General features: G+C 39.2%; 1 protein-coding gene across 5 annotated transcripts in view; it reads right to left on the reverse strand.

Annotated features, from left to right (window-relative positions):
• Pcgf5 (polycomb group ring finger 5) overlaps positions 1 to 22,278 on the reverse strand; it is a 122,679-nt gene that overhangs the window by 10,110 nt on the left and 90,291 nt on the right. For 4 of the 5 annotated variants that reach the window (XM_052714284.1, XM_052714283.1, XM_052714281.1 and 1 more), the window contains exons 3-9: positions 19,094 to 19,190; positions 15,999 to 16,054; positions 15,835 to 15,894; positions 12,371 to 12,519; positions 8,983 to 9,081; positions 5,929 to 6,018; positions 512 to 571 (exon numbers count right to left, since the gene is read on the reverse strand). In XM_052714284.1, the coding sequence (XP_052570244.1) occupies positions 512 to 571; positions 5,929 to 6,018; positions 8,983 to 9,081; positions 12,371 to 12,519; positions 15,835 to 15,894; positions 15,999 to 16,054; positions 19,094 to 19,190 (611 nt within the window). The remainder of the gene's footprint in view (positions 1 to 511; positions 572 to 5,928; positions 6,019 to 8,982; positions 9,082 to 12,370; positions 12,520 to 15,834; positions 15,895 to 15,998; positions 16,055 to 19,093; positions 19,191 to 22,278) is intronic. The other variant, XM_052714286.1, reaches the window with a different exon arrangement.

Here is a 22,278-nt window from a genome sequence, read left to right on the forward strand (position 1 = left end):
CCGTTTTTTAACCATTGAGCCATCTCTCCAGTTCGTTTTCCAAATTTCTAAAATTTGTTTTTATTAGAAAAGTTTTTCTTAGACACAAGTTTAAGGTCCTTGTGTGTTACTACATGATCTCATACTCATTCCTCTGTGGTAACCCGGGGCAGACGTTAGGGCTGGGCCCAGCAGCCTGATCACAATTAGAATTAGCCCTAGCTCTATTTAAAGTCACTCAATTTGACATTTCATCTCAATACAGGACGGATTAGAGATTTCTCAAGGGCTGAAATAATTATTAAAAATTCTTGATTCATAAATAATGGTTGTTATACATACTTTCATTTTTAGTTCAGTAAAATGGTTAACTCGGGAGAACTACAATAATGGGAAACTTGTTATTTAAGTTTGAAAAGACTTTAAAAATTGGTTTTACAAAGTGACATGTCTTGAGAACTTGAGTTTGGGATGGGAGTGGTAAGCACAGGGCACTGTGATGGTCCTATGTACCGTCATGAGTGCCTCTTACCTGATACCAAGTGCCATCCTGAGAGCAGACTTGCGAGGCTGAGCAGTTCAGACAGCGAAACTGCGGAGGAGATGAACTCATCAGATAAGAGGCATCCACAACGGGACATATTTAAAACGTGTTATTTAAAGTAGTTTAACGTCAAACATAAGCGCCAACATGAGAAATTTAAATAAACACTGAGGAATGGTGTGGCTTTTTTTGGGGGGGGGGAGGGGAAATATTTAATAACCTGGTGGTTGGTAAATTTTAGTGTTAATTTTATCATTTATCTATGAAGGTTTTTGTTTGTTTTTAATATTCTAAACTTACCAATATGGTATCCTACCCTTTTTATCTCATTTCCAAATGCTAGTTTCTGGGAAATCCTCATCTCCTAGTACAGAGGGTACCACCACTTTCTCCTTTTAGTACAGAGTGGGGACCATCTTTTTCCCACCTGCTCCTGAGGTCAATCTCTCCTACACCTCCTCTTCAGCTACTCTGAGAGTAACACTATCAGAACTCTGAGAGGACATGGAACTTCATTCAGTCTGTGAGGGGCTGATCCATTGCCCTTTTCCTTTCATATTGCTCAGGTCACAGTCTTGATCCCACGCCTGTTTTAATAGCACGGATGAGCTCCGAGTCAGTCGGACACTCTGTTCACAGTCTTAATCATTATACAACTTATACTTTTAAGTTATGCACGTACTTAACATCGTATACTCTTCCAAATGGAAAAAATAAATATATAAATAGCTGAGAATTAAACACAGAAAAATACAAGTTAGAATTAATCAGGAAAAATTTAACTTCCCAAAGTAGACTTTTTAAGGCTCTACTTTGGAAGATGATACATTTCACCAGATTTTCTCTGGAAGTTGGTCCTTTCTTATGCACAGAGTTCCTCATCATGCTCTAAGGACAGCCTGCCACTTCGGTCCTTACTGACTCGGATAGGTCCGCCAGCTCTAACCTACCACAGTCCGTCTGACTGTGCAAGCTGTAAAAATCACTCAGTGAGATTAGAGTTAGAGTTCTTTATTTTTTCCTATTAATCTCTTTGGAATTGGTTAAAACAGATGTGTGTGTGTGTGTGGTTTTTTTTTCTCCTAAAACTGCCAGATTGCAAATGAAGCAATGAGAGACGGGCATGGTTGCTGGAGTGGCTGAGGCTGCAGGAAGAGGTGGAAGCTACAGGAGCATCTGGGAAAAGGCGCTACACTGAGGGAACGCAACCAACCCACAAGAGAGTGAGCAGGAAGAACACGGGTCCCTGAGGAATGCTGAAAGGGAACAGACAGATGATGACAGGAGCTCTCACGGAGTGGAGGAAGAGTGGATGAGATCACAGCGCAGTTTAACAGAGACACTGTTACTTTTCTACATTTATTAGATTAGGCATTCTGCTAAGTACTTTAGCATATAATATTAATTCTTGCTAAGTTTTCCTACACAGGTTCTTGCTAAATTTTCCTACACAGGCACTGTTACAAGGATCCCCAAAACTGAGGAAAAACTGGGAGGCAGGACACGCTGGGGAAAAAAAAAGCTACAACATATATAGCAAGAGGTTAAGTGTTCAGAACACACAAGCAGTTCCTAGAAGTCAACAAGAAGACATACTCGTGATTAAAAGGGCAATGAATATGAACACTTACTTGCAAAGATGCTATATTGCTAATATGAGTGTCGTCAAGAAGTCGGAAAACAGGTCCTCTTGTATATTACTGGTATGACTATAACTTGTGAAACTTTTTTGAGGACAATAGACAACCTCTCACAATGTAAAACTTAGTCCATTGTAAACTTAGCAACACAGGCAATGGGTACATGCCTTGGACTTTATACAGCACTACTTGTAATGTTAAAAAAAATGAAACAAAACCCCAATGCCCACCAAAATAGTTAAATTATAATAGTCACACCAACTGAATTGTACCAATATATTAAAAAAAAAAAAAAACTTCAAAATGTAATGGCTTTCCATAAGACATCTCCAATGAGAATAAAGTTGCTAGCAATATGTATGATTCCATATGTCTTGGAAAACTGATGACCACTGGCATTGGCATTATGAAGAGAAACACTAGAGTGATGGTAACATCAGATGACTGAGTAACCCCTGACTGAAACATGAATCTCATATCTCCATACCTTCAACTTGTAGAGCCACAGAAGAAACCTAGCCACAGATCATGTTTCCCAAACCTCGCTGTAAGGATCAGAGGTGTTCTCACATGAGTAGAGCTCTCTAGAAATGAGTCTCAGGCCAGCCCCAAGCCTACTGAGTAGAACTGTACTTTGTCATCATGCCCAGAGCACTTGTATTTGCACCTACTGTTAAAGTGTATTTTTCCTACTAGTCATCAACAGATCAACATTCAGCGCAACAATCATCAAGCAAAAATACTGTTATAGAATTGATAGCAGCTATTTGACCAAGTGTTTGTTTTAATTTGTAAGGATAAAGCTATTTAAAAATAATTTATCATGATGGAGACAAGGTCTAAGAAGGGGTAGAGGCCACCTATGGTCATGAGGGACTCAGCTTGAAGGGGACCTAAGCTGGGAAGAAGGGAAGCACTACCACAGGAGCTGGATGGTGCAGAGGGATGCTTGTGATGGTTACTGCAGAACTGGAAAGGAAACTCGCTTCCCTGAGACTGGTTCTGGGAGGACAGACAGGATGAGGGAGGTGGACATGAATATTCAGAACCCTTTCCTGAGGCCAAGGACTCAGGTGGAGACTCAGGACTCCAGTGTGATAGGAGTGGAAGCTACACACGGAGTCACAGGCTGAGTAGAATTACAAGCAGACATCCCATAACACTGACAAGAACGAAAAACTGCAAAGACGCCAGAGACGGCTAAAGTAACCCAGAATACAGTCCAGTGCCAATCAGAGACCCATTCAAAAGCTCATCTCAGGGAACAGGTAAAACAGTGTAATGTGATTTTTAAAATCGAGTTTCTGTCTCAATAGGTACAAATACACACACACACACACACACACACACACACACACACACACACACACACAGCAATCTAGCAAGCACAACTATTGACCTATATAAGACATGTTATGACTTCAAAGAAAATGGGCAATTGAAAGGTTTTAGACAAGAGTTTTATAAAAGCTGCGTTAAGCACAGTGCTAGTTCAGAATAGTATCTGTTTAAAAAACAATGTCCTGAACATGCACAGACATGTGTGTATACACATGCATGTGCATCATCTTCAAACAATGAGGAGCAGTTTGGAGTGTTCAATAAACTGTATTTCTGGTTAAAAAAATCTTCAGAATAAACTAGATTCTTAACCTTGCTATGTGTAAATGAATCAATTTTAAGTGGACTAGAATGTTTTAACAAAACACTAGAAGCAAGTAAGAGAACATAACAGTAGCTATCAGCACAGGAACAAGCTGATCCCGCCCAGGGCCATGCTAGTTAGCAATGCCAGGAGCAGTACTGAACTGGCAGACATCCTAGCCTCCTGCCAGTATGGATGGGGTGACCAATCTCAAAACTACAGACACTAGCAAAACCAGGGTTAAAGAACAAGCCATCTCTCCAGGACCAATTTAAAAAAACTTTGATAAAAGTGTATCTCATCTAAAAACCTGAAACCTCAGAAATGTGTGACCAGAAATATAATTACATAAAGACTGATTTAGTTGGCAATCTATCAGTAAAAAGCTTACGAGTTAACCCTTTCATGCTTTGATATTAAAATAACTGGCAATGCTGAGCTTGATGGCCCATGTTTCTAATGAGGCAGAGGCAGGAGAATATTAGTCTGAGGCCAGTCTTTGCTACAGTGTGCTCCAGGCCAGCTTGGGTTAAATGGTAAAATCTTCCTTCAAAAAATACTCCCCCACCCAGACACATACAAATGGACACCATGGACAACTTTCAGGAGAGTACTTGTGACAGACAGGTGAGCCCTAGGAGAGGTAACCTTTAAACTGGAGGCCAGTCTATTCACAGTGATGAGTTCCAGCACTCACATGCTGAAAGGCCCACTGAACGAGCAAAGACAGACAAAGTGACATTTCCTACAGCACTATTACTGTAGAATTAGAGTACCTGCTTCTAACTGTGCAGACTGACCCTCTGCAGTGTGCACCTGGCACCTCAAACATTTCAGGCTTAAGGAACACAGGAAAACAATGTACATGCAACCTTTAAAGCCCGTAAACAAGGCAGTTTTTATTTATGCAATACAATTGTATTAAAAAGATGAAACCTACTAAAGCAGTCTGATGAGTTCTTCAAGTACACACAGCTAGCAAGTGACTGACACTAGAATGTAAGTTTTCTTTCCTGGTCCGGAGATATTTTTGTCAGTGACTAGAGCACTGAACTTCACAGAGAAGATTTTTATCCATGTGAAACCAGATAGGAAAACAACAAAAATCCAGATTTAGGAATTTAGGTGCTTCAATATTATTGTATCATCACATTTTCTTCTGAAAAAGTAGACAAATATCTGAACCACTATATAGTACAAGGATCTTTTGAGGTTTTTCTAACAGTTCAACAGATGTTACTTTAATGTGATGTCAGTACACCTCTGAACTACTGAAACACAGCAACCATCATTATTTGTAAATATTATACTGTGTGAGGTAATAACTAAACTTTGTGCTGTATTTCATAATTAACATTTTCATAATACAATGTAATAAATCCTGGTAGAAACATTATAATATTTAATGCATGACACACTGCATTATAAACATCACACTCTTAATGTTCCATGGGTAAGTTTGGGTGTTAATTACTGCACTTTCTAATCAATCTTAGGTATAGTTATGTATTCAGGTCATGAGGGAAATCTCTGGTAACATTACAATGGTGTTCCTTATTCCCAGACGGGCTTGTAATACAGTACACAGAGGGCCTCACGTTTCCCTAACATTCCTGGCTTAGGTGGACTCAAAGAGTTAACCTAAGCAAAAATACTTAAAACACACAAAAAAATTTTGAGGGGAGGAGGAGCTGATCTTAGGTTTTCTCCTGTGAACATTTCTCCCTCATCACTAGGACCCAAGGCACAATTATCACAACCCCAACAATTCCCCTTTCTGACTGCTAGTGCTATCAGGGCAGAATAGAGTCTATCTGACCCCAACTCTCAAACTCACATTTCTAGTAGACACGAGGATTTAAAAAATACATGCCACCCCTGCACTCAGGTCAGCAGAATCCTGGATGTATTTATTGCTGGACTTAAAAACTCACCTTCAAAATATTTAACATAGACATTGATCTTATACTTCAACCAATTTTTAGGTGCTAGAGAATAAAGAGGAACCAGTTTCTTCTTTCCCAAATTAATTTCCTAAAGCTCCTAACCCATACTGTTAACTTTAAATTACATAAGAATATATAACTAAATATACACATAGGTAAATATAAAGAATTTACATTTTCTCCTCTTAGTCGCCATCGTGTCATATAGATGAATTCCATAGTATGATCCTTCCCCATAATTTCACCATTGCACAGCACATCCAACTTGAAAAAGAATAATTAAAATATATTAGTCCAAAGGAAATTTGAATTTATACATTTGCATACATTTTCAAATTTTAAAAGACCCAACTAGATATACCAACATAAAAGTATCAGTTTTAAAAGAACAGTGAATACTTTTATTAAAACCACTTCCTTACAGAATGTCAATAGTTCAGATTAAACAGCATTTATCTTGTGCTATACAACCGTATCTCAAGTTGATACAGTTTATAAATGCAATACCAACCATCTTGATTCATGTTTCTGCAGTCCTATAGGTTTTATTCTGTAAACCTGGGACAACTCTTACTGAATGAGAAGAGTGTAGCAAGAGTGTAGAAGTGTGTAGAAGAGCGTAGAAGTGTGTAGAAGAGCGTAGAAGTGTAGCAAGCTCTTTCTAAATCCACCACTCAGAATCCTCTGAAGTTCCCAGGATGGGGCATTCCAACTGCAGCACAGAGCTGTGTTCAGGGCTATCTGGTCTCTCTGGCGTATTTGTGGATTCTCCTCACCTTGCAAGAAATGTCAAAACAAACTGTACTTACAAAGCCTCCCTGTCTTGTTTGAGGCTACAGGAAACCACCCCTAAAGCTTTGAAAGGCCACAAGACTTTGTGTATGGTTCACTAATTCAACAAACAATATATAATGAATGTTTATCATAGATCCCTATAAATGAGATGTCTCAGTCCTCTAGTTTCTAGTGAAAGAAATTGCTTAAGATTTATTTCAAGTGTGGATGGGGAGAATGAGTTTTACATAGATCTGAATCTATCTAGACAAAGGCTGCAATTTTGAACTTTGAAGCCTAACACAAAATATAGTCCCAATTATATTAGATATATGAACTAAATTATTGGTATTTGAATGATTTATGGCCTTGAAAATTTTCAGTTATTTTATTAACTCTTACAAGAATAAAGTAGACACCTCTCTTTATCTTGTCTGTAAAACAAATTCCTAAGCAAAGTTATAAAGTTGCAATTACTAATCAGGCTGTACCCACAGTCATTAGCAACTGAAACTCCCTATCCCAGTTAGTACTGCTGTTATGGAAATTTTAGACATTTCATTAAATCACAGGCCTAGATGCTGGGCAGCAAAATAATGGGAGACCAATCTGTATTTTAAAGAAAGCAAAAGACAAGTTCTTTGATTGGGATAAGATAAAGAATTGTTAAAAAAAGAAAAATCATAGCACATGGCAGAAGACGGAGAAGAGTTTTCTTGGTTCCAGTGACTTCCTGAAGAAAATTAACTCAGCAATAGGCTTCTAAAGAAATAAAACTATACATGATACTTTTCATGAATAAAACAAAACAGCAAAATAATGCAGTAAAATAATTTCATTGTATACTTTTCACTATAGATGATATCTGTAAGTTGTTAATCTTTTATGCTTACCATGATCTACTTTTATGTACATTGGTGTTTTGCTTGCGTGTATGTTTGTGTGAGGGTGTCAAATCACTTGGAGCTGGATTACAGATGATTGTGAGCTACCATGTGGATGACGGGAATTGAACCTGGGTCCTCTGGAAGAGCAGTCAGTGCTCTTAACTGGTGAGTAATTTCTCCAGCCCCATATCTGTAATTTTTTTTTTTTTTTTTTTTTTTTTTTTTTTTTTTGGTTTTTTCGAGACAGGGTTTCTCTGTGTAGCTTTGCGCCTTTCTTGGATCTCGCGCTGTAGACCAGGCTGGCCTCGAACTTACAGAGATCCGCCTGCCTCTGCCTCCCGAGTGCTGGGATTAAAGGCGTGCGCCACCACCGCCCGGCCATATCTGTAATTTTTTAAAACCACAGAACCAAACTAATAAAAAGAATTTAACCCAGACTAGTCATCAGCCACATGAGACATTTCCATTAGGTTCAAGGTCAGATGCTTTCTTAGATAGATAGACTCCTTCCTGTCAAGGTCTGTGCTTAAATCCCATCACACCTCAGTTCTCTCCTTTAATAAGAGACTTACAGTCTCATGCAAGGTCACACATCTCAACAGAGTGTGCCTGTACTTTGGCCCCTGCTCTGGCTCACCACCAGGATAGGGAGCCTGCCCATACTTCAGATCCATCTCCTATTTGCCATTTGAGGTTTGTACTTTGTCCTCCAAGGTTCAAGGGATATCACAGAAGAGGAGACAGAAAGACTTTCAGAGTCAGAGGACAGCGAGATGGGCAGCAAAAAGAACTCTTCTGGACATGACATAGTCTCTACACTAATAGACTTCCTGCAGCTATAGTTATCCACATAAGACCTGCACAAGGCTGGGTAGAGCATCATTTCATCACAGTTGGGAGTCCATGAGGCCCCATCCTACGCTGGGTAACTACTGGCAATTAATGGTTGCTTGGGGAAGGGGTCATTTCCTTTGGTGGTGCAGCCAGTCTAAGTTGTCCTTGTTCTAGTAAATAACCTTTTACTCAGGCTCAGGCAAGAAACTCTTAGTGCACTCCATGGACCACAGACCCAAAGGCACGGAGTAGGAGTAAAGTGCACTGAGAAGAGTTCCAAGCGGAGGCGGGGTGATGAGAGGGGTGGTGATGAGGGAAGCAACTCAAATGCACTTTATAATGCACAAAGCTGCACAACAGTAACAGAAACATGCAAAAAGTGCACACCTTAGAGCATGCTGACACTATAAAAAAAAGAAAGAACTCATTTTGATAGGAGACTTATTTTGGGAATATTTAATATAAGTTTTACAAATATCTCCTTTAGTTACAAATACATTAATGTGATTTGCTTGGGATATGTTATAAAATGTTACATAAATATTACATTCTAAAAATTATTTTTATTATGTTATTACATATTATAATAAAATATATATTCATTATATGTATTATAATGAAAATAACCAGTTTCTACAAAAATTTTGAATATATCCTTTTTACTTCTTTTGCTAGAATTTTACTACAGATCAGAATCATCAAAACAATCACAGTTAGATATTATTTTACTTACCTCATAAGAACTTGGAAGTTTTAGTTTTAAACTTAGAAATTTTTTAATAGTTCCTACAGTAACTCGTGTAGAACATCGAATGAATTTCTTCATGAGACCCTAAAGAAAAAAAAATGACAAATTAAACTCTCTAATTTGTTTTTACTAAAACCTTAGGCATTCAGAGGCATGGAGCATGTATGTGCAATCCCAGCATTCCGAGGATGAGCTAGGATCTGAGTTTGACTCCCACCTGGCTTGCAAGGTGAAACAGTCTCCTAAGACCACCCCCAACCAAACTGTACCAAACTAAAACCAAAGGCACGATTTTCACCATATGCTTTGAGTAGTTTCAAAATGTAAAAAAAAAAAAAAAAAAAAAAAAACCAAAAACTTTCAATTCTTTTAAGTACGAATGTTCTTAATCACTGCCTATTTACATGACATTCCTCAAGAATGCTTTAGTGTGTAAATTAGCAAAATCCTGTCAAGTACACAATCTGTTTTTCTCTAAGATATTTTTAAACAAAGAAAACAGTTTAAGGAAAAGGCCACAAAACTGTCAATATTTTATTAAATGATGTTACTTCTGAAAGTAGTAGGGACATCATACAGAACCTGTAACTAACTGCAGGGAGCAGTATTTTTACAGAAGACCTGGGAGGAGCTCCAGATAGAGCAGAAAGGCACTGCTCTGTCCACAGCACGCCTCAGCGCCTGCCAGCTGTGCAGTGTGGGCTCTGGGCTGAGGAAAAGCATTCCCCAGGGATGGGCTACTGCACTTTACTATAGAGCACTAAGGCCTGTGTGCTTTGCTGTGTTCTTGTTTTACATGATGACAGTGGTTCTCATTCACTCTTCAAGCTTGAGCAGAGCCCTGCCCTCCAACTGCTCCTCACATCACTGTTCAATTTCCTACAAGTCATTTAATAATTCAGAGATGTCATAATAGTTAAGAGAATATTTTTAAGACAAAGCAAAAGAATGTTCCTAGAACTCATAATTCAATAAAGTCTGACACAAATCTAATAAAATTTCAATCTGGATTATGTGAAAGTTGACTTGAAAATACTTGGAAAATAAATAATAATAAGCACTTTCTCTAGGAATACTTTCTAAGAAAACCAAATTAAACCTCCTGGTCGCATGTTCCTGAAAACTACTGTATAGATGTCTAGAAAGCACTGACCCCACAAGAGGCAATGACTAACAGGTGCTGGGTAGAAGACAGGATGGTGGAGAGGAGCTAGGAGCCGGGCTTCTTCTTACCATCTCCTTCCTGACATGGAAAATGGAAGCACTGTGCTACATCCTAGTGCTCACAGGAAACTGCAGGGGTGGGGGATGGAAGGGTGAGGTCCATGTCTAACTCTACCCAGCTGTCTAGAAAGGATCAATATTTTTGGAACATCTGCATATCTAGACATACTACATGGAAGAAGACTGTTTTGTTTCAGGAATGTCACCTTCCCTTCCCATGGCACAACATTCTTATTCTGTTTCCTGTTGTCCAATTCAGGTCAGGAAATGCAGAATTCAGAAATGTCCCCTGCTATGGGATGGTCTTTCTGGAAGCTCTGTCGGAAACAGCTGAAGGACGGGACAGAACAGAGAAACCTCTGTTTACGTTCTAAGCTGTTTTCCCTGAGGCCTCAGTGTGAGCACCCATGTCTGAAGTGCCCAGACTCAGCTACTTCAGAGGCAGGAGTGGATGAATCAGCAGCTGTCAGAAGCTGATAAAATAAAGGCCCCAGTGCCTGTCTTTCTTCCTTTCCTTCTCAAGAGTTACAAGACTAACTACAAAAATCTGCAGAGCCCTCCTGGGAGCTCAGAGGGGCCTGCAGTTTTAGGACACAGTTCGATCATTTGTTTTGTGGAGCTTTATAAAAACACAAAGTCAGCTTTTTGCTTTTTAAGCTCAAATGCTTTATAATGTTTTCCTCTCATTTCTTTAGTATTAGGATTTACATCTCTACCAATCAGAGCAATTATCAAGTGTGACTTTAACTTCTTAAATTGCAATATAACACCATAAAGTCATTATTTAAAATGAACAATTAAGTAGTTTTTATAAAGTTGTTTAACCATTACAATATCTAATTCCAAAATTTTTCCTTGTCCTCTAAATAATTCTTTACACATGAGCAGTTAGCAGTTACTTCCTATTCCTGCTCCTACACCCACCCGGTTCCTATTCATCTGTCTCAAGTGACACTCCTTTTTAAAAACAAAAAAAACAAAAAACCACTTATATCATTACCACACAGCGAATAAATATTCATTTGCTTACTATGCTCCAGTATATTCTTTTATTATAAGATGCTGATAAACTGAAAATCTGAGTTAAAATGATTTGTTTTTAATTTCCTAATACAAAGTACCATTATTAGTAATATAGTAAATATTATAAAAATAATAAAGAAATTCAACCCAAACACCTGTTGATTTACAGAGATGTAGTGAAAGAAAATTATAAACAGAAAATATGAACTTGAAATAAAATAAAATGCAGAGAAAAACCCTCGATGACTAATATGTGCTTGGACAAAGTGACAAAAATCTACGTAAGAGCTAAAAAAAACACTACAGTGAACATTTGTGATGAGAATGAAAGTTGCTGCCAATTCAAACACCAGGAAACACTGAATAATATTTAAACACCAAGGACAAAACTGAGACAGCAGTGAGTCTTCAGATCCTTTAAGAAACAGTTTAATGATCAGACACAGGGAAATGGGATGAGAAATGAGGACTATGTGGAAAAATCATTAAATTCTTCAAGGATTTTATCAGTTCTTTATATATATATAGGCACTTTATAACACAACTTTACTTCAAAACCTACTATTTTATTAATAAAATACATTAGCCATGAAACTGGAGGCTTATAATTTCAAATAAAGTAGAAGACTGAAGAATATAATTTAGGGCTGCAGAGATGGCTCAGCATTAAGAGCACCAGCACTCTTCAGAAGACCCAGGTTCAATCTCAGCACCCACATGGCAGCAGCTCACAACCACCTGGAACTCCAGGGGACACCCCCTGATGACCTCTGCTGGCACCAGGCATGCACATGATGAAGAGGCACACATTGAGGAAAACACCTACACATATAAAATAAAACTGAAATTCTTTAAAAAAGAATATAAAGATAATTAATACAAAGGTTGGAGACACTGCTTGAATGAAAACAACCAGCCTGAGTTGGCCGCTGCATTTTAAAAATTAGCCACTAGATGGTGGCATTGGCCTGGATGGTTGGGGTGGGAGGACAAGGTGCCTGTAAAGGAAGGTCTTGACCACTCCCAGGTATGGGATTTCAGAGGATGGCATTCAATTGCATTATGGTAACAAAAACTTTGAAAGAAAGCACTTTGATGAGCTGGAAAATGAAATCTGCCCACTCACCTTCACTACATTGTCCCCTGACTGCCCATTATTTCGTAAACAATCCAGACAGATAGCAATTTGTGGGTCACTTCTATGGTAGTCCTTATCATCTTGGTTTTCGTCACCTTCTTCATCTGCTTTAGATTTGTCAACCTTTGACACGTCATCTGTATAATTGAAGCAAAGCCCACGTAACCCAAAGTTGAAAGTCAATCAACAATACGGTCCTGCTGAGTGGTGGTGGCGCATGCCTTTAATCCCAGCACTCGGGAGGCAGAGGCAGGCAGATCTCTGTGAGTTCGAGGCCAGCCTGGGCTACAGAGTGAGTTCCAGGACAGGCTCCAAAACTACACAGAGAAACCCTGTCTCAAAAAACCAAAACCAAAACAAAACAAACAATACGGTACTCACGAAAACAATAAGCAACCTAAAATATTTCCTAACTGGTCTGAAGAATAATTGAAAATGTTAATCCTTTTTAAACCCTCTAACATACTCAACAATGGAATATTCATCTAAGGCCATCAGAAACATAACAGTGTAAGATTTCTGGGCATACTGAAAAATCCAATTGAAAGATTCTGGATTAACTATATTTGGTCATGAAAGACTGTAATTAGTGATTAGGCCACTTTTAGAAGGCAAACAGGATATCAAATACTTCCAAATTCAATAACAGATGTGCTCAAAATAAAAACCAAGTATTAACTTTCAAATTACATTCTCTCCAAAGTCTCTGAATTACAAATTATTTATAAAATCAATTATGGAAAAAAAAGAATTAGATTTTTAAAAGCATGCTTTGTAACCACTTAACATGTTAAAATTCCACTAAGAAAATATGAATACTATACGTAACATAAAATTTATTTAAAATGTTACATGCATGCAACTGTATTTATTGATGCCTTTATGGGATACCTTGAACAATGTTTCAGACATGCATTGTGCTAGGCCTGAGGTAACAATAACACAATTAAAGGGCATGAAATCTGAACAGGAAATAACCTCCCTAGGCTCATGAGCTTGAATGGTGTGCTGTTTGGGGGGGGTTATGAAACCTTTAGGAGGTGGAGCCTTGAGGTTTTATTGCTAAGCTCCACTTCCTGTTCTCTTCTTCGGGAGCCTCCTGCTCTTGCTCCATGCCTTCCCTGCCGTGATGCACTGCACTCTTGAACTGTCAGCCACAGGCTAACCGACCCCTACCCCACCCCACGCCCGCATCCTTGTCAAGTATTTTGGTCGCTTCTTGTCAAGTATTTTGCCACAGAAATGAGAATAACAAACACTAAGAGTTAGCATCCTCAGCATTATGGTGCCAGGATCCAGGAAAAGGCAAAAAGGGACAAATAAAGGGTGGGTAAGTAAATGAAATATGTGACCATGGAAGAGTCAGGAAACTTTTCCAGATGAAATATAGCTACCTAAGCTAAATATGAAAATTCAGCTAGCCAAGAACTACACTTTTAAAGTCCCCCTACCAATGAGAGGCTAGTCTTTGTTCAATACAGTAAAAGCCTTACACTGTACCTTACAAAAATGGGAAGATGGCTTTCTTTTTCCCATCCATATTTACACAGAACCCATGTACAGACACTGGCTTTATGAACCAAACACCTAGCTCAGTGAAAAGCCCCACACCCCAAAGTTAAAGACCAAATCCAAAAATATTTTGAAAAGGAGAAAAATAGGTAAAGGGAGATAAAATTCATAAGCCAGGATATACAAAATTATCTATTTTGTCTATGGCACTCATATATAAAACAAATCACAGCTTAAACCTATTTTATAATTCTGATGGCAATTCCATGTGTGTTAGTAAAAATTGGACTATTTTATAGTATCTACTTTTTAAAAAAAAAAAGTCAAGCTAAGTACATTGTACACAGGTAAAATAAGCTTTAGGTTAAGTCATTTCAGCATCTTTCTTCATTTTGTTGTTATGTATAAAAACAGCCCCTTGCTACCATTATTCTACTCATGAAAACTATTATCAAAGCTCTCACTGGGTGGTGGTGGCGCACGCCTTTAATCCCAGCACTTGGGAGGCAGAGGCAGGTGGATCTCTGTGAGTTCGAGGCCAACCTGGTCTACAGAGTGAGATCCAGGAAAGGCGCAAAACTACACAGAGAAACCCTGTATCGAAAAACCAAAAAAAAAAAAAAAGCTCCCCTGCTAAGGGATTACATAGTTAAGTAAACTATTAAAGCCATTAGCACCATCATAAATGAGAAAAAGAGACCCAGCATTTCCTCATCCATCTGCAATGACTTTGATTTTATGAAACTTTATGAGCAAAAATCAAGGCTGGAGACTAAGTTCACAAATGCACAGGGGCCTCTTGAATGGTACTTAGGGCATCCTGAATTAAGTCTTGTGTTTAAAAACATGAAGAATGCTATTACTTTCTGATTTAGATATCCCTTTGTATGGATAATACACATACAAACAGCTCCTTCTCAGTACAGCAACATTTGCCACTCTGCTGAAACTACTGTTACTGTGTGCGCATGTGTGCGTGTGTATGTGTATGTTATGCATGTGTTCATGGAGGCCAGGACTGAATCTTGGGTGCTCTTAAGTGCTATCCACCCTGTTTCTTTGAGATGGGGGGTCTCTCACTGGCCTGGACCTCACTGACAAGGTTGACTGGCTGGCCACTAAGCCCCAGAGACCAGCCTAGCTCTGGCTTCCTTGCGCTGACTTTTAAACACCGTGTGTACAGGTAGGTGCATGTGTGGATGTCAGGTCTCTAAGTCAGTTCTCCTTGTCACCTTGAGGGACTGAGGGACCGAACTGAGTTATCATGTCTGTGTGCAAGTATCTCTACCCACTGAGAATCTTGCTGGCCCATGCCTCACTCTTTTATGTGAGTTCTGGGGATCAAACTCAGGTCCTCATTCTTAGGCAAGTACTTTACCCAATGAGTTCTCTCCAGGCCCTGCTGAAATGATGAATTATTACTTGGGTCCCAAAGAAGAAACTTGGACACTTGGCCTGGTGATGGGAACATCTTGGTGAGCACACAGAAACCCTTGCTGACAGACCCAAGACCTAACCTGAACCATCAGCGGTCCGTCCACCTGTGCTCCTTTCACAGCATCAGAGCGCAGCAAACCCCGACTTGGCTCTTAACTACATCTCATTTCTGGCTCCTATTAAAGTGCTTTTACAAGTGAAGTAAAATTGAGATGCCTTCACGACTGAGGTGGTCGTTAAGATTATTTATTACTTCAGATTTTTCTGTCCTAAAACTATTAGTATTATCGCCTATTCAATTTTCTCTTTCATTTCTTTCCTTTCTCCTCCCAAAGTCCAATTTCCTCTCTCCAATTACCTTCAACTGGAGTCATGCAGATATGCAATGATTTAGATACTATCTCATGAAAGGCTGCATGAGTTTTGCACAGGAGAATTCTGAGTGTAGAAAGACATTACTCCACCAACGTAATAATGAGAGAAGTTGTCAGAAACATAGTTACCTTGTCCATTTTCTTGAGGTTTATTTTTCTTCCAAAATTCCAATTCACGCTGAAGTTCTTCTAATTTGAAGGAAAAAAATATGAAAACTATAGGATGAAATCTTTAATAGAAATACTGATCTCATAAAACAAGAAAAGTCTGTAGAACCCAAAGAGCAACTTACGTTCTCGTAGTCCAGGTACCAGCTTAAATATAATTTCCTCCAATGTATTATCCAACCTTCAGGGGTTGAAGGGGAATAAACAATGAAGATATCAGAATCCAATATGCAAACAGTTGAGATTTCTTACTCATACTATGAAACACAGACTCCAGATGATTTTTACTTTTACTTACTTTTTACTTTTGTTAAACAACCTTTTATTTACTCCACCAGTGCTGCCTTCATAGGGAGCACTCCTGCTCCACCACCAGTGCTGTCTTCATAGGGAGCACTCCTGCTCCACCAGTGCTGCCTTCATATGGAGCATGCCTACTTCTAGTAGCCTTCCCTTGGTGGTATACTAATAGGGAAAAAAATAGTCCCAAAGTTCCCAGCCTTCCCTACATATACACCCCCTGAACATGCCTTTGCCATTCTTCACTTGGTCAAGAAGTGGAGTCTAGATCTCTGAGAATTCCCAATCCCAAGAATAGGGACTACCCCGGAAAATTGCTTAGACCAAAAGGAACGTGGGACAAATAACACTGACCTTGGACCTAGCCTAGGTCTTAAGAGGCACTGTAGTTCTGCTCCATGTACATCAATCAGCTAGGGGAGTGCTCCACGGCCCTGCTGAGGCAGCCCCAGATCATTGCACTGGCAATCCACCCCAACACATGGCAGAACCCAGTAGTTAACTGAATGAGCAGGAATGAGCAAAGCCAAGACCAGATTGCTCACTAACCCACACCACTGCTGAGGAGAAAGGAATGCTTGCCATCTGAAGCACTAATTTAGAGGTGGTTTGTCACGCAGCAAAGCTAACATCCCCACTCTTTGAATCTCTACAATGCTGGTTCTTTTCTAAAAATGAATGCTCTCCATTTCATTTTCTGAGATATTTAGACAGTTTGACTCTTCTAGCTCCCTAGATACAAACTTATTTATCTAGGCATTCTTCTAGTTTTCTTTTCCTGATAATACATAACCCTTCTTTTTCCTGGCTCCATTTCTTCAGCCCATTTTGTTGCTTCTACAACACCTGCTCTTACTTTATTTTCATCCTGCTTAACAGCATTACTCTTCTTTGACATCAAACTCTAAAGAAGCAAAATCTATTTCCTTAAGCGTCTTTTAAAGCTATTTCTGGAGCTGGAGAGATGGCTCAACAGTTAAGAGGACTTGATGCTCTTGCACTGGACTGGAGGTCGGTTCCTAGCACCCACACTGGATGGGTCATAACTGTAACTCTAGCTCCAGATCTAATGCCTTCTTCTGGACTCAGCATATATCTGCTGTAGATACACCACACACAGAGAGAAAGAGAGAGGCAGGCAGAGACAGACAGACAGACAGACAGACACACACACACACACACACACACACGTGCGCGCGCGTGCACACACAGACATTTGTTTTTAAATCTTTTTTCAATCTGAAAAAATTTGAAGAGCATAGTCTGCTACTTCTGTTCCATACTGTTACTCGCTGTTTTACCTTGCTCAACTCCCTAGAATTGGTCCCTATGACCTCTATAGTTTCACAGCTATCTGACAGCATGGCTTAACACCAACTCCCTGAAATTCCCTTTCTTCGTTTTATTTTTTTCCCTGTCTGTTCTATGTGCCCAAATATTTTTTCTTTATCCACACTAAAGTCATCCCCCAGTGCTGGGGAGCAGGTTCCTGGACTCTTCACAGACACCAAATCTGGATGGTCAAGTTCTTCATATAAAACACTGCAGGATGTCATACCTAAAACACATCTTCCTATAGATTAAAACCAGCTGGAGTCTGCATATAGTAATATAATGTGAATGCATTGGTTAATTTTATTGTTTGGGGATAATGACAATTAAATGCTAAGTACAGAAGCAATTTTTCTTGCACATATATCTGATGGGCACAGTTGGCCAAATCCACTGGAGGAAGAAGCCAGCCATAAGGAGGGCTGAGTATTCCCTGTAGTATAGAGTATTCTCTATACGCCACCTTCCTTCTTTCAGTGTTTCTGTGGGCCATGTGTCCGGGGTCCTCATCTATTTTTGTAGCTTTAAACTAACATGTGGGAAGTTGTTTGTCTCACCTTAGGTCTAGTCTGAATTTCCAACAGATGCTGAACAACTCAGTCACCTGCTTTTACCCACTTATGTGGGTACCCACTGTCTCATCAAATCCCTCCAGAGCAACACAGAACATCCCTTAGCTACCTCCCTTTCTTGAAGTTTTAAATGATACTACAACACTCCCAAAGAGGCTCCAGGGGAAAGGACTCACTTTGTTCTTTCTTCCACTTTTCACTGAGCCTTACTCTCAGTTACTTCTTGGTCTGTCTCCTACATATCCTTTCTTAACCACCTCATGCTGTGGGATGGTCTGTATGGCAAATTACTCTGATTGGTCAATAAATAAATCACTGATTGGCCAGTGGCCAGGCAGGAAGTATAGGCAGGACAAGGAGGAGAATAAAGCTGGGAAGTGGAAGGCTGAGTCAGAGACACTGCCAGCCACCATGATGACAAACAGCATGTGAAGATGCTGGTAAGCCACGAGCCACGTGGCAAGGTATAGATTTATAGAAATAGATTAATTTAAGATATAAGAACAGTTAGCAAGAAGCCTGCCATGGCCATACAGTTTGTAACCAATATAAGTCTCTGTGTTTACTTGGTCGGGTCTGAGCGGCTGTGGGACTGGCGGGTGAGAGAGATTTGTCCTGACTGTGGGCCAGGCAGGAAAACTCAAGCTACAACCTCACATCATCCTTCCATTCTTAGGTACCATCACACACCAATCTCTTTTCTCCCAGGACACATTTTTTCTTACTATTGCCTTCCTGATAATTTTATTACTAATACAGTTATCCAATGTAGTTCACCTGCATCTGAAAATAACTCAACTGAAGTCACTCTGAAAAGCCCAAGAGAATGTTGTCATTTTAATTGCAGATACATTTCCTAAACATTATGTAATCTTATTTCAAACTTTTATTAAAAGATTTAAAAATAAAGTAAAATGCTTTAAATGCCCAACTTATGCTCAAATAGCATAATAAATGATAAAGATTACAAATGTATACAATTAAAATCAGACAAATTATGAAATATATTTCTTTACCTCAACATTTCTAATGGATTTGTTTCATGAACTTGGTTGCCACACCTCGGACAATCATTGCTGTCTTCAAAGTGCTGGACAATACAGGTCTTACAGACTACAAAGAGACAAGACAGGTTAAAATTAAACTCTACAAACTTCTAAAATTACACCACCCAAATAAAGCCTAACAAATCAAAGCCCACTGCTACAATATCAAAAGACAATTCCAATTTACTTATTGTTCCTATTAATATATTTATAAACTAAATATACTCTACTTGTAGCCTATTAAAAAACTGGTACATTTTACATAAAAGGGTCTTTTTCATTTGAAGAAGTACGACAGAAACAAGTAAAAGTTGTTGATTTTGCTTTTATTTCTTTTGTTAAAAGTTTGACTGCAATATAAATAGTTCGCGATAAAACCTGAATGGGTGGACATGTAGCTCAGTGGTGAAGCATATCATGCCTGTGAGGTCCTGGGTTTAATCCACAGCAATGGAAAAACAAAACCCTGGAGAGAATTCCTTATATCCCTAGGTGGTTCCTGGGACAAGCAGCAGTTATGACAGGGTTTCTGGGCCTTCAGAGCATGATGAATCTGTGCTCGCAGGTGCCACAGGGACACAAAGCACACAGACTAGGAAATGGTTGTCATGTTGGCACAAAGGCGCAAGAGGTGAACTGGAAGAATGGCTGAGAAATGGACGTGGGTAAACAGAATTTTAAATAAAGATTCTAAATAAAGAATAGAAGTTTGGAGCCATGTGTCAACATAGCCCACATTTCCTCTGAACAATACTAATCTCTGTGGTCATGAGTTCCCTTTTATCTTTTACCTATGCTTCTGTTACCTAGTAAGCCAACTGTTCTGTCCAAATGTGTCCTTATGCAAATTTCAGCAACTGAACTATAAAACTGCAATCCACTTCCTATCCCAATAATTCCCTTTCCCATATTATTTCTCTACATAATCTCAAATTGTCTCTGGGTATAGACCTGCTACCCTACTTTCATTTTACAATCGTTCTCCACACTGCTCCTTTCCCTCTCCTTATATCCCACACACTCTGACAGAAGTAAAGTTTATCTAAATGACTGGTCAAAAGCAAATACCAAGATTAGGTCTGCAAACTCAAGCATATCACATTGCCTAGAACAATAATAGGGAAAATTCTGCCAGGCATTTAATTTTAAAATTACTTAGTACATATGGGAAATAACATCTCTTATTTCATTTATTCAATGAACTGAATGTCAGGTATTATACTAGGAGCTGGCAATACAGGAATAAATGACAAAGTCCCCATCCTTAAAAAATGTATATTATGCTTAGAAAGGCATACAAATTTTAGTTAATGATAAGTGGTAGTCTTATCTTCCCTGCCCTTAAGAAGGTAGAGGCAGAGTCCTGATGTCTGGCAGTTGTTTAGATGCAATGATCAGGGAGGGCCTCCTAAGAAGGTGACATCTAAACAGATCTTTCTATGTTTGATAAGGGCACTTAGGTCCCATACTATCTTTATTCCAACAGTCAAGGATAGTAACCTCTTTACTATAATTCTCCTGAAATCTAGATGAAAGACAACATCAGAAAACATGATTAAAAAATAAGATAATAAAAGCCCAATGTATAATACAGAAGTAAGTATGTCTTGTTCTTCAAGATATCCTGACACCTAAAGAGTGCATAAAATTTTTTTGTTTGTTTGATACAGGGCCTCATGTAGCCTAGGCTATTCTTGATCCTCCTATTTCCAGCTCTCTAGTACCTGGGATTACACATTAGCACTACCACACCTAGATTCCAAAAGGGTTCTCAAATGTTTGTTCAAAAGTCAAAATAATCTCTCAGAGGGTTGCCTTGTTAAAACAGAGACAGAATTCCATTAGAAAATTCCTGGTATGTGCTCTTTCCCCAGAGTCATTAGATAACTGAAACCTGAGGTGTGTGTGGGGGGGGGGGGGGCAGGGGTAGATAAGAAACAGGAGTAAAGTCCCCCCCACACAGGGTTTCTCTGTGTAGCTTTACACCTTTCCTGGAACTCACTCTGTAGCCCAGGCTGGCCTTGAACTCACAGAGATCCTCCTGCCTCTGCCTCCGGAGTGCTGGGATAAAGGCGTGCAGCACTGCTGCCCGGCTAGAGTAAAGGGTTTTTGACAAAGCCTAACACTGCTAATACTGACCTAGAGCTCTGATTCTTGTGGTTCAAAAGTTTTATCACACTTAATGAATTCAGTAATCCATGGCTGTCTACCAACCTTGACCAAACACAGGTACATGCCATGCCCAGAGCAAATCCTTATTAGACCAGCCAAGACACTAAGGGTAAGACCCTATCCTCCCAGGGACACCAATGCTAATCTAAGCTATCTGATCAAAGGGACATAAAGCTGAAGCATCCAAAGGTACACGGAGTTCTAAAAATAAGATGTGTGAGCTGCTTGTGACCAAAGCAACAACCAGTACCCGAACACTGATGAGGAATACTTATCTAAATTGTAGATCTGGGTTGTTCAATATGGTAGTCACTGGTCACATGCTGTTACTGAGCACCTGAAATGTTGTTAATTTGAGATGTACTACAATTGTAAATACACACTAGATTTAAAATATTTAATATAAAAATAACCTAAATAATTTTTATGTTATTACAAGTTGGAATGACAATTATTTTAGATATATTGGGTTAAATATTAAACTTGTTTCTTTTAAATGTGGCTATGAGATATTCTGTTTAACTTTTACTATTTTGTACAGATGGCTGTTTTGTCCGCATGTATGTCTGTGCACGTGTGCAGTGCCCTCAGAGGCCAGAAGAAAGCATTAGATTCCCCCTGAACTGGAGTTATATTTATAGATGGCAGTGAGCCAACATGGTGTTGTCAACAGAATCTGGATCGCCTGAAAGAGCAGTCTGTAACCTTAAGCACTGAGCCATCTCTTCAGCCCTGTACTAATACTAGATATTGTTTAATTACACACGTGGGCTTTGGGGGGGTGGTTAGGGACTGAATCCAGGGCCTTGCTCATGGCAGGCATGTGTTCCATCACTATGTCCCCAGCCTTGTTTAAAATTTTAGTTTGAGACAGTCTCAGTGGCTCAGGGTAGTCTTGAAGTTTCTGTATTGCTCAGACACATTATGAACTTGTCTTTCCCTGCCTCAGCCCGAGTAGCTGGGATTACAGGCATGAGCCACCA

This window comes from Peromyscus californicus, unplaced genomic scaffold, assembly GCF_007827085.1.
Source record: "Peromyscus californicus insignis strain IS unplaced genomic scaffold, ASM782708v3 Scaffold_4__1_contigs__length_199733344, whole genome shotgun sequence".
NCBI lineage: Eukaryota > Metazoa > Chordata > Mammalia > Rodentia > Cricetidae > Peromyscus > Peromyscus californicus.